Source organism: Ammodytes marinus (assembly GCF_949987685.1).
Source record: "Ammodytes marinus genome assembly, chromosome: 14".
NCBI lineage: Eukaryota > Metazoa > Chordata > Actinopteri > Uranoscopiformes > Ammodytidae > Ammodytes > Ammodytes marinus.
The window spans coordinates 5,612,829-5,629,398 of record NC_137218.1 but is presented as its reverse complement, the minus strand read 5'-3'; the positions used below and the strand labels follow the sequence as shown (position 1 = coordinate 5,629,398).

Below are 16,570 nucleotides of genomic sequence, written 5' to 3'. Positions count from 1 at the left end.
CAGCACTGTTCTGTCCTCCCAATGCCTACGTGTTAGAGCAACAGAGTCATCTTATCATAAGAATCCATGGTTGAGCCGCAGAGAATTAATCGACAACTATTTTGACTTTTTTTCTTATATATATAAAGGGGGGGGGGGGGGCATGTGATTAGTTGATTGGAGATGAAAAATGAGTTGATTAGATCACTGAAAATGAAGCACCAGATATTTCAATAACCATTTAATTGTTAAAGTAAGTTTTCAAGCTAAAATGCCAACACATTTGCAAATAACAGCTTTCAAAATGTGTATGTTATCTGCTTTCGTCTGTCATTTTTATCATCGATTGGACAATAGAAAACGATCTGAAGATGTCAGATGTAATATCTTCTACCTTTTTTTTTATAAAGAAAATAATTTGTCACATTCAATCGATAATTAGAATAACGGTTAATTCCAGCAGGTCTAAAAAGAGTCAGATGTCTCCATTGTGTGCCCTGGTCTGAGAGGTGTTCTGTGTGTCTGGGGTCGAGCTGCCCGTTAGTTATTTGATCAGTTAGACGCCTGCTGCTGCCAACGGTTGAATCAAAGTGGGTCAGAGAGAGTGTGTCAGGAACAATTCAGCCCTTTTTTTGGCTTCAAATCTCTTCTCTTTTACGCGCCTTTTTCTGGGTCTCCTACACCTGCAAGCTGCGTTAGCCATTAGCCGATTGCTATTCACATCACACGTTTAGGGATAAAATGTCCTCCTCTGTGTGGGCTCTTCCTATTCTAATCAGCTGTGTCCGCTATGCTAGGCTAGCTCAGTTCAGCGATTCTCTCTCTATCTGAATCGGCACAATGGCGGTGTTTGTGGTGCGGCTTTTTGAAGGTTTTGGCAGCGAGATCGAACCCAAGACCAGCGAGTTCAGAGCGATTGGCCTATAGCCGCCTGCCTCAGCATCACATAACAGGGCCAGTCTCTTAAACAGGGGACAGAGGAACGATAGATGGGATCATTTACTTGATGGGCACTCGTTGGAGCCCTAAGCACAATTTAAAAGAAAGACGGCTTATATCTGGTAACAGTCGACCGGGATCAATATTTAACAGGTTTTTTGGGTAACAAACAAAACTGGACACATGTCAGAGAGACAGTTTAAGTCCTATGATTCTCAACTTAAAAGTAATTTATTTTACAAGTATTGTCTCATTAACATTCTATGGATGTGAGGTTAACTTCAAAGATACAAAACACAAATTTAGAATCAGTCAAGTTAAAAACACAATAATGTCTTTTTGTCCAGTAAAATCTCCACACATTTCCAACCACTCAATCCCAGTTTGTCACCCAGGCTTCCCTGTCTTTATAGTTGTGTTAGGAAGTTTATTGCGTTCTTCTTACTGTGGCACAAACCAAATAATTATAGTGATGATTTCTTTGTCTTAACCAGCAGCTCTTAATGTGACACTTTTGGCCTAAACATAAAACCAAGTCATTTTATAACCACTACACAATGAAAAAGCTCAATTAAGCCAATTTGCTGTAGCTTTTATGAATCTGGCAAATGTGCAGAAGATATTTTTAAGTCAGTCTCACTATGATTGTCTGCACAATGCTACTAACATTCACACTATTTTCATCAGTTCACAGCAAGTGAAGTAAATGTATCTGAAATACCAAACACATAGAGGTGTATTCAGATTCTTCAAAGGTTAACCTCACTCTTGGCCCGAGGAGCAGGAACCGAATATATCTCCTGGGGGGCATGTGGTCTAAATAAAATTCACATTTTTTCTTCCAAAAATGAGCCCACGTCAGTATAAAAACCAGCGAGTTAGCCAACCTCTAAACGCTGGCCAACAGGTGAACGAGTCCATGTAGTGTTGAATATGAATCACACGGAATTTGTTCTAAGAAGTTGAACCGGATTTTTAAATGAGTGTGGTGTATGTATCTCATATCAGTGAAAGGTGAATCGTTATCTAAATATTTGTCTTTCTTGAATTGGAAAAAATTCGCAACCCCCTCCCCCCCCCCTCCCATGCAGAGTTGCTAAGGTATTCCATGTTATATCTACAACTAGAAAATATTTGAGCAAAAGAAGGCTGCATTTGGTCAAATGTGGATCCCATTAAAGGTGGAGTCAGTGATTCTGGAGAACGCTTGTGGTCAAAATCAGTGAATATCTCACCACGATCCTAGACTAACCTGTCCTACATACTCCGGCTGCCTTGTAGTTTATGGGACAAGGTCACGGGGCTCCACACACTGTCTACCGAGCATGTCCTAAGACGAGACACAGGAAGCGTGAGCTGGTGTCAAGAGTTGAAAGTTCATCCATGTTTTTGTGTCTCTTTTAGGCTCTGCAGAAGTTGGCCAATCAGTATCTAAAGAGGGAATGGCCCGACAGTCTGACAGAGGAGCAGGCAGACCACAGGTACTTGGCAAAAGATGTTGAATAAAGACAGTTAAAATCTTTATTTCATTATTTACAATATATTAGTTTCCAAAGTTATTACAGATTTTGGATACAGCCCTATTTTCATTTTATAAATAAAAGAATACTGTAAAGGAAATAAAATGCATTTTCGGCATGTTTTTAACAAGGAAATGAATCATAAATCAGACTATTAACAACATATGAACAAATCGTTCTTAAATAACCTCAGAACAAAACAAAGCACCCCCTGTCAAATCTAATGCTTATTGCATTATGTGCGTCCTCGCTCCGAATAAGGTTGGAACATTTTGCTCAAAATCCAGGATTACAGTCATCTTTTTTCTCCTACGAATCTCATACAAATATATATATATATTTCAGTCCGTATTATGGAATAGAATAGAATAGAAACCTTTATTGTCTTTACACGATGTACAACAGGATTAAAATGAGCTTCTCCTTCAGGTGAATGAAAAAACAGACATCCACAAACAAACAACATTTAAACAGCATTCGTACAAATAAATTATCATCTAAAATTGTGCCAGTGTTTGTGATTGTCTCATAATACAGACAGTCTAAACAATTTTAACTTCTTGTTCAGGAAACACTTGTTCTTTTCAAAACACGCAGCTCTTGTGCAACTGCGTGAGATGCTAAACCTAATCATAATCAACCAAGTCTGTTGAAAATAACTGTTTTCCAATGTGAGCGTTTTGACATTTCTAGAATAAATTGGAACCAACACACACATCTAACCTGAAGCCAGATGTTGCCTAAGCTCCAGAACACGGAGCCCTCGTCAAGTTATTAAGAAAGGCTGCGTTCACAATGTTTGATCTTATTTATACGCCAGGCGTTTTCCCACACTAAGATTTATTGATTTAAGTCTCTCATAAACTTCAAATATGGATGCACTGCACATTTTCTTCTTTCCGAATAACCGGGACTAATTGAAAATGAAGATTTTTTTTTTATATTTTAGTTGCAATCAAGATTTATTGCGGATTATACACTATAGACATTGAATGAAATGTTATCAAAATTCTGAAGTACGGGCACATTCCATGGCATGCCACAGGTCGCCAAAGGATATTGCCGTTACTTAAAAAAAAAAAGTTAGCATTGAGTCCTGGGTGTACACAGTATATCGATTTTCATTTGATCGTGCAGCCCTAGCTTCATTTTAATGGTTATAGCATCACAGCAAAAAAAAAAATCTCATATTTTTGTTGTAGGCTTGCTTTTTAAATTTTTATAACCGGGACTGATTGAAAATGCTAAAATACTATGTGTAGTACTATTATAGATTTATGAAGGCTTCTATACTTACTGTGATATACACTGATGACTGCAACATCTCTGAGTCTTTTAGTATCTAATTGTATTGTTATGTTTGCTGTAGGAACATGTATTGTGTATGGAAGGCCTATCTGGAGGGAACCGTCCAGGTCACTCAGTCTAGAATCAGCGCCTGTGAAAACTACAAAGTCCAAGTTGGAGATCCGGCCAAGACATTCAGACTGCAGAAGGAACAGCAGCTGAGGAAGGTAATAAATACAGGTCAATGTAACTGCCTCGCTCAAGTTACAGTCACCTCTATCTATCTGTCTGTCTGTCTGTCTGTCTGTCTGTCTGTCTGTCTGTCTGTCTGTCTGTCTGTCTGTCTGTCTGTCTGTCTGTCTGTCTGTCTTATTCCATCGACACTGGTGTAGTTAAGGATATGTTCTTTCATTTTGGTGCATAATGGTCAAAATAAACATTGTAAGAGAAAATAAAAACAATTGCTGAAACTGTTAATAGTCAAGAATCATACGTTTTACAATATAAAGAACAAAAAAATCATCACTGAATGCAATCAGATCAGGCTGATAGAAACACATATTTGAGGAGTTGTAGCTGTAACAGAAAGTGTTTGGAATCACGTCTGGACTTTAATTAGTAGAAATCACATGTCCTTTGTCCTCTGATAAATAATTTCCATTGGGAACTTTATACTACCTACTAAATATGTTTAATTAATGATGCATTTGAGTTACTGTCTTGCAGAATGTCTGTCTGAATGACTCAACTTTCTCCGGAATCTTAACTGTGGATATTGGAACTGAAACAGAGATCCTTATAGTCATAATGATAAGAAAATGATGAGCCCTATTAGTAGATAATCAAGTGTCCTTTGTCCTCTGATCACTTCAAATAATTTCCATCGGATCTTTATTTAAACAACGTGTGTAAAACTGATAAACAATGTGCAATAAACAGTCTGCTATACGAGGGCAGAAGTCACAGCAGTTCCTCTTTATCATAATGACTGCTATCAACCCAGTGACCGCACTGTTAGGTTTGACCAGTTTCCTCATCATGAAGTTTTGGGTTGAGTTCCATACTTCCCTGTTATTTAGTATGGTAGAAAATGGTTAAGGGTGTTCCCATACATGTGGTCAAATGCAGCATGCTGAAAAATACCTGGATGCCATACTTTGCTCGTTCGTGATTTTTAGTGTTGAAATCAGAAGCGATTTTTACCCACAATCGACTGTGCAGCAAAAGCTACGTCACAATATAAATAGATATATAAGCAGGAGGCAACATCAAGTATCGATGTTATGATGAAATAAACAAGTAAAAGTATATTACAATTATATGCCTACTGCATGCAAACTGTACTTTTTATAGTCAGCTGTAGTATTTGGATTCGTAAAAAGCAAGAGTGTGCGTGATTTGGAACTCAGGGTGAAAGCTCTGTGGTGCCTGGAGCCTACAATGCTGCTCCTGTTTGCAGCACTCACCTTTTATAGGGGATTTAATTTTAGCTCCTGAGTCCCACACGCCCCTATGACATCATTCAAGCCACGTGTTCAGCAGATATGGTTAAGAGAAATTTTAATTTGCATATTTTTTTTGAAATGGTGCATTGCAATTGCATGGAATCATAATTGGCATAAATGCAAAGTTTAATGTGTGTGTGTGTGTGTGTGTGTGTGTGTGTGTGTGTGTGTGTGTGTGTGTGTGTGTGTGTGTGTGTGTGTGTGTGTGTGTGTGTGTGTGTGTGTGTGTGTGTGTGTGTGTGTGTGTGTGTGTGTGTGTGTGTGTGTGTGTGTGTGTGTGTGTGTGTGTGTGTGTGTGTGTGTGTGTGTGTGTCCCTCACAGTGCATAGATCAGCTGACGATGGTTCAAGCCGAGCTGCAGGATTCTGTGAAGGATTTGACAAAAAGCAGAAAGAAATACCAGGAGGCCGAAGCCATGGCCCAGGCCGTCAGGGAGAAGGCCGAGCAAGACGCAAAGTATGAAACACAATTCTACTAATGTCTATGATGAACTATTTTGGTGATATTTACTGGTTTAACAAGCAAGTGGATAAAGTGAATTTACCTCCACATTTTGTTTACCAATTTCCTTTAAAGCTTCTTGTTCTTGTGGTATGATCATGTGTTGTGTTTTTTATTTTTTTTGCTTTTTAATGTTTTTTTCTTAAAGGCCATCAACTTGCTATGGACTGCAGATTAAAATGAGCCTGTATGGCAAAATCTGGCACATTTATTTCATGTTGATAAATACACTCTCCCTTTTTTTTATATTTAAAAATTAACAAAAATACAATTATACTGTTTATTGATGTAATAATACCAATAAATATGAAAACAGTCTTCAGTCTGCATATGCCATTCTGCACAGTCAAGCTTAAACATCAAAGTCAAATGAACAACTAGCAAAACACATTCTTTCAGGGGAGGAGAACTTTCATACAATAATCAGCTGTCTAATCAATCATGAAAATAATATCTGTGAGTTTCAGCCCAATGAACTATTAACATTCCGGCTCTAGGAATGGTCTCTTCTTCTCTCCCTCATTCTCAACACTTTGTCCTGGCACGATATCCACCGCTGCTGCTGCTGGCACACAGACTCACCACATTTCAGACATTTTTCTGCCCATCAGGAAAGTTTATTATAGAGCTGAGGCATCCGAGGTGAAGTTCTGATGTTAGAAAGACTTAGCAGCTGGATTGGGTCTTGTTCTAGTACTACAACAACTACATGATTTATTCTGGCCTGTTGTTTAAGGTGTAGTCAGTGATTCTGGAGAACACTTGTTGTCAAAATCAGTGAATATCTCCTCACGATCCGCTACCTGTCCGTACTGTGTGTGTGCTGGAAAAAAAGTTTCCAGTGTTGATACAAAGCCTTGGATCTGTAAACAGCTATGTTGCTAGCTACAGTGGGTCCACTCTGTTTACATACAAGTTTACAGAGCCTAAGCTGTGTATTAACACCAGATTTAAAAACAAAGACAGTCAGGAAATGTTTCCCTCTAATAGTTTAGAAGGTAAACAAAATGCCTCGGTACTGCTATCGGTGTATGAGTGTGTGTGTGTCAATGGGTGAATGTGGTAAGAAATGTAAAGCGCTTTGGGGCTGAGAAAATTGGCCTTAAAGCGCTATGTAAGTCAAGTCCATTCACCATTTGCCTCTTGTGTTGTGTTCAGGTCTAAGCTCAGTCTCTTCCAGTCCAGATCCAGTCTCCAGAGAGCGAGTGTGAAGGTAAAACATCTTTACATACAGATAAAAACTGATTCATAATTTGTCTAAAGATGTCCTCATTTGTATCCTTTGGCCAATTTAAACTTTTTATTTCATCCTATTTCACTTCCAAATGTGCTTGTTTTAATTGATTGACTTGCTTTATTCTTGACACTTTGTTATATTAGTAACTTTAAGTGATTTTATTGACATTTTATCAACGTAATGTTCTAATTTGTGTAAGTTTGTAATTTGTCACTCGGCTATTTTGTAAATATCAATGCTAAGTTAAATGCTAAGTTAAACTAAACATTATGAAATGAAAAAAATAAAAACTTAACTTTGACTTTGCAGCTTAAAGCCAAGAGGAGCGAGTGTAACTCCAAATCGACCCACGCCAGAAACGATTACCTTCTATCGCTAGCAGCAGCTAACGCTCACCAGCTACGCTACTACGACACGGACCTCACCGACTGCATCAAGGTGAGGACCTGCTCTCCTTAAAGGTGCTGTCAGTGATTCTGGAGAACGCTTGTTGTTAAAATCAGTGAATATCTCTTCATGGTCCGCTTCCTGTCAGTACTGTGTGTGCACTGAAAAAAATCTGGTATGTTAATAGACAGCCTAGGCTCTATAAACTGGTATGTTAACAAAGGGGGCCCACTGTAGCTGTATCAAAATGCCAGTTTACAAAGCCTAGGCTGTGTAATAACTAGTGGTGGGCCGATAACGGCGTTAACGGCTGCGTTAACGCCAGACTCTTATCGGGCGATAAAAAAAATATCGCCGTTAATCTCTTAATTCCACCTCCTGTTCGGCTCAGGGGAGATGCTGTTCGCCGTCGGGGTGAACCCCCTTCCGCACGTGAAGGCTCGCTTCACGTGCGGGAAAGCTATAGTGTGAGCGGCCACAGCTTGTATTTTGGTCATATCTAACACTGGACTGCAGGCCTATATAAAAGTGTTGTACCTTTGCTTTCTTTGGGTTAAAAAAAACTCCATCAACTCAGTATCCGTCTAGTCCAAAAAAACTCTGTCAGCTGCTGCTGCAGACGGTGTGCAGACGTGCTCGGAGAATCGGCATCGGCGCATCAACAGTCATTCAATGCAGCGGCAGTAATCATACAACCGAACGGTGTAGAAAGTCCCGTCAGTTAAAAATAGTGATCCAGATTTTAAATCCATGTTAAAATCGGAAGGATATAAAGCTAGTTAGCTTAAAAAAAGTAGCAAACATGTCAACTGTGATGTGTTCAGGCCGGCTCAGTAATATGATTGATGTGTTCAAATGCAACACAAAAAAAAAGAAATTTGAGATTTTGGCGAAACTTGTTTTCCCAGCAAGATAAAATAGATAGTAAAGATGGAATGGAATTATGACCTGTTTAATGTCCTATCTAGAGCTATGATCATATCTGCAATTAAAGCAATAATACAAGTTCTATTTCAACAAAATAATAGAAAATTATCAATTTTGATATCAATAAAGACTTGGATCGTTAAGGAGTCTTGAAAATGGTATCAATATCAATACAAATTAACTCTCCTGTCATCTGAGAGAAATTAAGATGATTTAATTTTTTTAACCGTTAGTATTTACCGGTTAAAAATATTATCGGTTGACTGGTTTACCATGGACATCCCTTATACTGTATAAATGTATATCATACATTGTATGTTTTTTTTTGTGTTATCCCAGTTAAGTTTATTATTAATTTTTTATCATTTAATATTACTTTTAATAGTTCCGGGACGTTGGAGCAATAACCTGGTGTTTTGACACTTCAGTGTGCACTGTGAATTTGAAGTAATGTTCAGTTTTTGAATAAAGATGCAGCATTTACAAATGTTTATTTTTTTTATCCGATTCATCGATTAATCGAAAAAATAATCGACCGATTAATCGATTATTGAAATAATCGTTAGTTGCAGCCCTAAACAATTCATCGTTACCTCTTATGGCCTACAGTTCAAAGTTCATGTTTAACTGAATAAACAGTTTGTAAACACAAGTACATCTTGTTGAACATTATTTATTTTCATCACCAATTATCATAGTAGAACAGCTTCCTCAAGCAGTTTGTGATGCATGTTGGAAACAGGAGATGAGCCCCTGGTCTGATGCGCCACCTGGCTTGAGAAACACGTTCTCAAAGACTTACTTTGAGTCATTATTTAGGAGCACACACATATTATGAATGAATTCAAATGAGACATTTTAATCTAGATTAATCTAGATTAATTTCAAAATTAATCTAGATTAATCTAGATTAAAAAAATTAATCTATGCCCACCTCTAGTAATAACACCAGATTCTTTTTAGCGCACACACAGTACAGTCAGGTAGATGATCGTGAGGAGATATTCACTGATTTCGACAACAAGCATTCTCGAGAATCGCAGACTCACCTTAATGTGTGAAATCTTGGATGATGGTACATAGATGTTAACTCACTGTATACTTAAACTGTATTGCTTGTGTTAGTGGAATAAAAAGAAGGAGAAAAAACTTTAACTGTATTTTTGTCTGTGTCTGCAGGTGTTAGATGGAAAAATCTACGAGCAGGTGAAGGATTACCTGGGCTCTCTGTGTCAGACTGAGCTGGAATCCTACCAGGCCGTTCACAACACCTTCAACCAGCTCCTGAACAGCTCAAATGGGGTAAGTCCTCCCAAACCCGTGTGAATGTCGATAGTTAGCCTGCTATCGGAGTATGAATGTGTGTGTGAATGGTAGGGCTGGCCCGAATTATTCGAATATTCGGATACTCGTTCGGAAAATTAGTATTCGGAGCTTAAATTAGTATTCGGATTTTTTTTAGTATTATAATTTTTTTTTATATAATTATTATTATTTTTTTTCAAAACATTTTTTTGCAAGAAGCTAGTACTGCAATATAATGTCATCAAATAATTTTATATTTGGATATAAAAGTTAGTAATATTGTTGTAGTAGTATTGCTCATTTAGGAGGATATTACATCACTAAGTGTCATAGCGCATCCATTACTTCACCTCCGAGCGCGTAAATCTTCAACAAAATATGCAGATACTGTCAAAATCGGTTCCAGGGAGTATATAGGGATTATTAAAGTTTTTTTTTATTTATTTTTTTATTTAAAAAAATAAAAATAAAATTAATTTTTTTTAATGTTGTTTTTGATGGTGTGTTTTTCTGGAACGAATATTCGCTCGGAAAAACCAACGAAGCTCTCCCTTACAAAAGAGTCTCCGGTCTCAGTGAGATTTACCTGTATAAATAAAGGTAAAAACAAACAAACAGTGTACTTCATACGTTTATATAGTCTCCCAAACCTATTGGACAACCAGTTATACACCTTTGCACCTTTCACAGGGACGTCCTAATCAAGAATGATTGGCTACAGAAGAATTTGGCTTCGATCCTGATCTGAGTTGTTCAATATTGAGTGTCAATCATTACCGAGTCGGATCTGATATTTTTATGACTACGACGAGACGAGGTTAGCAAGGTTTAAGATGGTCTGGTCCAGTATAGGGCTGTCTGATATCATAGTGAAATATAGAATTATATTGTTGTGTGTATGGAGAACTATTCTAAAACACCTTTGTGTGTATGGGAATTTTTCGGCAAACGAACAAAAACATTTTTTTTTTTTTTTTTTTTTTTTAAATGTGGGTATTCGTGTGGACATGGCATCAGTGTCTTTGTGATTCCACTGCCTCATTGGCTGCTAAGTGATTGGCAGGTTTGAGTTACCTGGTTGTCCTCGGTTACATTGCTTCAGCTCAACTTGCCGTGGTAACTGCAGTTGTGTGTTGTTCCTTCTCAGTCCAGAATATGAAGGAACCATCAGGGAGGTAACCGTGGGTGATGTGGTTTTCAACAGCGCTCACATTTCAGCCCATGTGCTTCCTGTGTAAACAAAACTCCCCTCAAACAGACTGTGGTGTGTGTGTGTGTGTGTGTGTGTGTGTGTGTGTGTGTGTGTGTGTGTGTGTGTGTGTGTGTGTGTGTGTGTGTGTGTGTGTGTGTGTGTGTGTGTGTGTGTGTGTGTGTGTGTGTGTGTGTGTGTGTGTGTGTGTGTGTGTGTGTGTGTGTGTGTGTGTGTGTGTGTGAGCTTTATGTAATGTGACATTTTGATTTGACTAGATAAATATTCATAAATGCTGTTGTTATATGTTCTGTTTTGTGGTCTAAATATAGTTTAAAGACCTATTTCCTCGTGCAGCATAAACAAATATGGTTCTACTGGTCTACTGGGAGCCATATAACAACTCTGTGATGTTTTTAAAGCAATGATTAGAAGCATTTGTATGATAATGTTACTGTTTTGATTTCATTTGATTGGGTTAGCATTTCAAGGCACTTTATTTTCTTACGCTTTTATCAGAAGAGCCTTAAGATATGACACATACACTGACTGCCATATGTGAAACATACAGCTCTGGAAAAAATTAAGAGGCCACTCAAAATGTTCAGTGTCTCTCGTTTTACTATTAAGAGGCATCTTTTTGAGTAGAATGATCATTTTGGTTTTATAATATAAACTACTGACAACATCTCTACCAAATTCCAATACAATTTTTGTCATTAAGAACATTTTCAATAAGTTATGTAGAGATGAAGATTAAGAAAAATCCAGACTGGTCTCTTATTTTTTTCTGGAGCTGTACATGCATACATGTCTCAAGAAGGTATTAAAAAAAACTCGAACCCGAAAAAACATTTTTTTTTTTTTTTTTTTTTATGCGTTCACATAGAGTTATGGCAGAGCTGTGTTAAAGCAATATATAACTAGCATACAAAGTTTATTGTTTGATCTCACTAAATACTAACCAATATGTGGTTCATCTTTTTCCTTACATACATACACATAGATACTGCAGGACTTCCACCAGCAGCTGTTTGTACAGAAGAACGTCATGTTTCAGCCAGCGCCAGAGTTTGTGTTCACGCCCATCGACACCGATACGGTAATTACAGACAGTTTATTACTTTATTACAGTAGCACACAATGGTGGTGTGTGTCTTCCTTCTTTATTTTCTTTTTTTTGGTCTTTTTATGACTTTACTATGGTCCCCAGACGTCATTTAAACATGGAAGCAGAAAGGCCGAAAAAAAACTTCTTAGTAAATTTTAGTTTCGATTTTCAGTCCACAGAGGAAACGATTTTTAAATCTTAGTTTATTATCTAAAGTTTATTGTACATTTTGCAGATGTACAATTATAATTTTTTTTGTTAACAACTGGACTATTTTGGGCTCCACAAAACTCAAACACAAGAAACCGATATCTTGAGGAAGTCATTCATAATTTAAGATTTCTTTCAGTGACAGAGTTGGGAGGAGAAAAAGATTATTCTGCCCAACAGATAAGTCCGACTTATTATTAGTGATTGAGCATTTTACTGACTTGTTGTGTATCATGGATTTGTAAATATACCGCATGTCTTTATAACAGATCTCTTAGCACTGAGATCATTTTCCAAGCATCATTTTCCGATCGTCATAGTAACCTCAGTAATGACCTCATCATCCACTCCAGGAAGTGAACTTTGACCATTTGCATACATAATGTATTTCCTCATGTGTGGATCATTACCTGGTGGACTTGATAGGTTAGGGTCATATTAACCCATTGATGACGGCTGCTGCGCGATGCCACATTGGCTCTCCTGCCTGATGCTGCGTCGCGCAGCATTATTACTTTATCTAATTTTCATGGCATTCCCAGCATAGAATGCACTGTCATTGGTACAAATACACATGAGGTGGGTTTTGTTGATTTTTTTAAGACCACGTGACCACCCAAAAGTTGTGTGGTTTGCCGAAAATCATGTCAATCAAAAAAATAAAAAATAAAAAAATTAAAAAAAATAATAAAAAAAATACGCCAGCTATGTCGGCGACAGAACAGTTAGTGGCGTTTGGTGCGCAGAATCAAGGTCTACTATAGACTACTGACGAAAATCACACAACACAATGCATCTATTTATTAACAATATTTAATAATTTTCTAATTCATCTAATTTTGACGATTTTTAGAAATATTTGTTGGTTTGTAAGCGCTAAGGGAGCATGTTTAAATAAAACCTGTGAACCTTAACTTTTAAATGTATTTTATTTCATGTTTCTATGTGCTACACAGGCTTAGATATTAAGGTTTTGGTAGACTTGACAATTCGTACTATTTTTTCAGAAAACCCTCAGGCATTAAGGACATGCATCCTAGATTGCCATAGTCATCAATGGGTTAAATGATCGTGTGTGGGACATTTAGGGCGCTCTCACACTAGGCAAAAATGCTCTGTACCGTACTCGAGCACAATTGTTTTTCAAATGAGGCCGCTGTGATAGCTTTCCAGAGTTATAAAAACCTTCCTCATGGTGTTGTATCGTAAAGAGCTGTTAAGTGATGTAAGTCTGATAAGCTTTCTAATATCATAAATCCATAACTCAGAATGTACTTCCTTCTTTGTATTTCATTGTTTCCCATCAGTACCCAATGCAACACGGGACACCAAAACACTTAAAATTCATGTAAAAATTGGGCTGCACGATTTAAAAAAAAATATTTAATTGCAATTATTGTGACTGATTTTGCAATTGCAATTTTTGGCATTTTAAGAAATATTGCAAGTTCCTGCTATTTGAAAATTGCGATTTTGATTACATTTGTATTAATTGTGCAGCCCTATACAACAATTTATTGTGTTAAATTTGCATCAAACTACACTTCCCCCCTAAGTCATTGGAACCAACCCAAGTGCAATCCGTTCTACATTGCACCTTTTGAACAGCTGTTCCTGTCTCCCAAATTGTGTCATGAACTGCAATCTATTTCAGACACTTTTCCACTCGTTACTGGTCATTTATAGCAATTCTTGCCCTTTTGAAAAATAAACCCAACCCTAAATATCTTCATAAATGTCAAATTCAGTCCAAAAGTATTTTATTATAAGCCTTTAATTTTTTTTTCACCTTTTATTTATAAAAGCAAGTCATTAAGAACAAGTTTTTAAAAAACAATAGCGGCCTGATAAGCGAAAAAAGCCACTCAAGGGGAGGGAAGGAGGGTTAGAAGATAAAATACATTAGACATAAAAAATACAATTTAAAATAACATAAATACACAAATCTCATGCCACACACACCCCGTCCCTTTCCGAGCTACATTGCTAGTCATTGGCCTAGCTCCGCCGGTCCGTCTTTGCACTGGACAACACTGGACAATTTGTTCAAACTGCAAAAAACGCCGGCGTTGTTTTCATTGGATGTCAAACAAGCGGCAGCCTGTTCCTAAAGAAAACATTAGTGGTGGAGCATCCCCCCTCCCCTCCACACACACACACACACACACACACACACACACACACACACACACACACACACACAACCACACAACCACACACACACACGGACTGCCCCAGACACAGGGATCCGGTAAGGGGCGGGAGCTAGGCAGCTAGGCCCGGGCTCTGTGGACGGCACAGCTGTGAAAAGGACGCATTGTGAGTTCCCTACCCTACCCAACCCAACCCAACCCCTAAGCTTTTCCCCTAGACGCACACACACACACACACACACACACACACACACACACACACACACACACACACACACACACACACACACACACACACACACACACACACACACACACTCACACACACTCAAAGACACGCTTGCTCACTCACTCACACACACACACACACACACACACACACACACACACACACACACACACACACACACACACACACACACACAATGCTGTTGTCATGTGATAAAATCTTAACTTAAATGTATTCAAAGCGAGTTACTGCAGGTGAATAGGCTAATGGATGATAATGAAAGCAAAATAGAGAAAAATCTCAAAATTGACCAGTGTTTCATTAAAACAAACAATGCTTTTGCCTGCGGTGTCTTATCTCAAACAGTTAAATTAAATTAAAGAGATGTGAGGTTTAGATGTGACCAAGCAACATGCCTTCATCATGAGCAAAGAGTCTATTTCTCTGTGTAAACACATTTTTCTCCCTTCCCTCTAGTGTCAGCTGGGTTTGGGCTTTCTGGGGTTATTTGGTTCATAAATGTACAGCAGGCCTATATATGAATTATTCCCTTTTTATAAAGATTTTTTTTTTCTTGTATGATGATTAACTACCTTAATGTAGCCAGTTACATTTACCTAAATTAACTATGGTGATGATCCGACAAATGCTCTACTTCAGCGCGAGTCCTACGTATGTGTATTTTTAAACTAGGCCGATGTAAAGAGAACAGAAATGCTACACATAACTTACACTGGTGCTTCTTTACTTACTGGAAACCACAAGCTCCTCATAGTTAAAGTTCGTCTGCTGGCTCATTGCATTAAGCAAGATTTTATATTTGGAAGAAATGACTTGTGTTTCTATGTGACGTGAGGTAATTTACAGTTATGTTGGCCTTACAACAAACGACTTGTGTACGGACAGAAGACTATTTGTGAAATTGGGCTACTTTATAAAAATAAGATTGATTTGATTTGACTTTTCAAGCAATTTCATTCTCCCAGACACTACTGAGCACTTTTACTTTTAAAACTTACAGCTACAAAGTGCTTCACAAGTAAAAAAAACACTAAACGAAAAGTAAATGCAGTAATAAAACACAAAAAAGGGATAAATGGACCATACTAAATGTTACCTTGGTTAATCCACTGCTATAGTCTCAATCTGTTCATCTCTCTCTGTGTGTTTTTAGGTTTTGCAGTTGGAGAAGGAGAATGGAATGGCGGAGGAGCAGAGTTTGGATAAAGAGGCGAGGAAATGGTCGAGTCGCGTCGCCCGAGAATACAAGAGCATCATCCACACACAGAGGGTGAGGACCAGATACACTCATGAACAGAAATGTTTTTTATTATTTGTAATATATAAAAAAGGTTTTTCTCATATTTATTAATGTAAATGTATGATTGACATAACCACATATTGGAAGTGTAGGTCATGCTGAATGTTAACATGTACACTGGGATTTAAAAGTCTGAGACCACATTGAAAATCTCTAGTACTTTAATTTAAACAAAGTGGAAATAATAAGGAACTCCGGGTATTCAGAAACATTTAAAATCACAAGTTATGAAATGTAAAATAGAGAAAGATATTTAAGATCCAGTCCATACTGTTGTTGAATTTCTTCCAGTCACTTAACCTTGAAAAGACTTGATTCTACTTCATATTGTGTCTGTTGTCATTGAGTTACACTACCTGTTAATGTCCAACACATATCTTAATCCTAAAAACTAAAACTGTAATTTGTCCTTTAGTGTGAAGCAACGATGTCGGTCGTTGATAAGCAACTGTAAGATCATAAAATCATTGACTATGAAGGAAAATGTTGAAGCAATAAAAACACTGGATAAGATTTCATCACTTCCCGTTAACTCAACCGTATCCTCATTTTATTGTGAAAGTCAAGTAGTGATGAAATAATAGATAAGTTATAAGTGATGTGTGTTTTCCCATCAACCAAAGATTATATCAGAAAAAATACCCAAATACAGGAAATTACTCCATCAAATGTCTCCAATTAACGGCGGAGTCAGTGATTCTGGAGAATGCTTGTTCTCATAATCACTTTTTGGGAAAAACAGGGAATACCTCCTAACGATCTGCTACCTG

At 37.6% G+C, this 16,570-nt stretch overlaps 1 protein-coding gene across 1 annotated transcript in view; it reads left to right on the top strand.

Moving 5' to 3' along the window:
* The window catches only part of LOC307260316 (F-BAR and double SH3 domains protein 2-like), a 38,750-nt gene that overhangs the window by 12,920 nt on the left and 9,260 nt on the right, over positions 1–16,570 (top strand). Inside the window, exons 4-11 of the mRNA XM_080040526.1 lie at positions 2,323–2,399; positions 3,808–3,952; positions 5,553–5,686; positions 6,890–6,944; positions 7,278–7,406; positions 9,462–9,584; positions 11,783–11,878; positions 15,654–15,770. Coding sequence (XP_079896652.1) covers positions 2,323–2,399; positions 3,808–3,952; positions 5,553–5,686; positions 6,890–6,944; positions 7,278–7,406; positions 9,462–9,584; positions 11,783–11,878; positions 15,654–15,770 — 876 coding nt within the window. The remainder of the gene's footprint in view (positions 1–2,322; positions 2,400–3,807; positions 3,953–5,552; positions 5,687–6,889; positions 6,945–7,277; positions 7,407–9,461; positions 9,585–11,782; positions 11,879–15,653; positions 15,771–16,570) is intronic.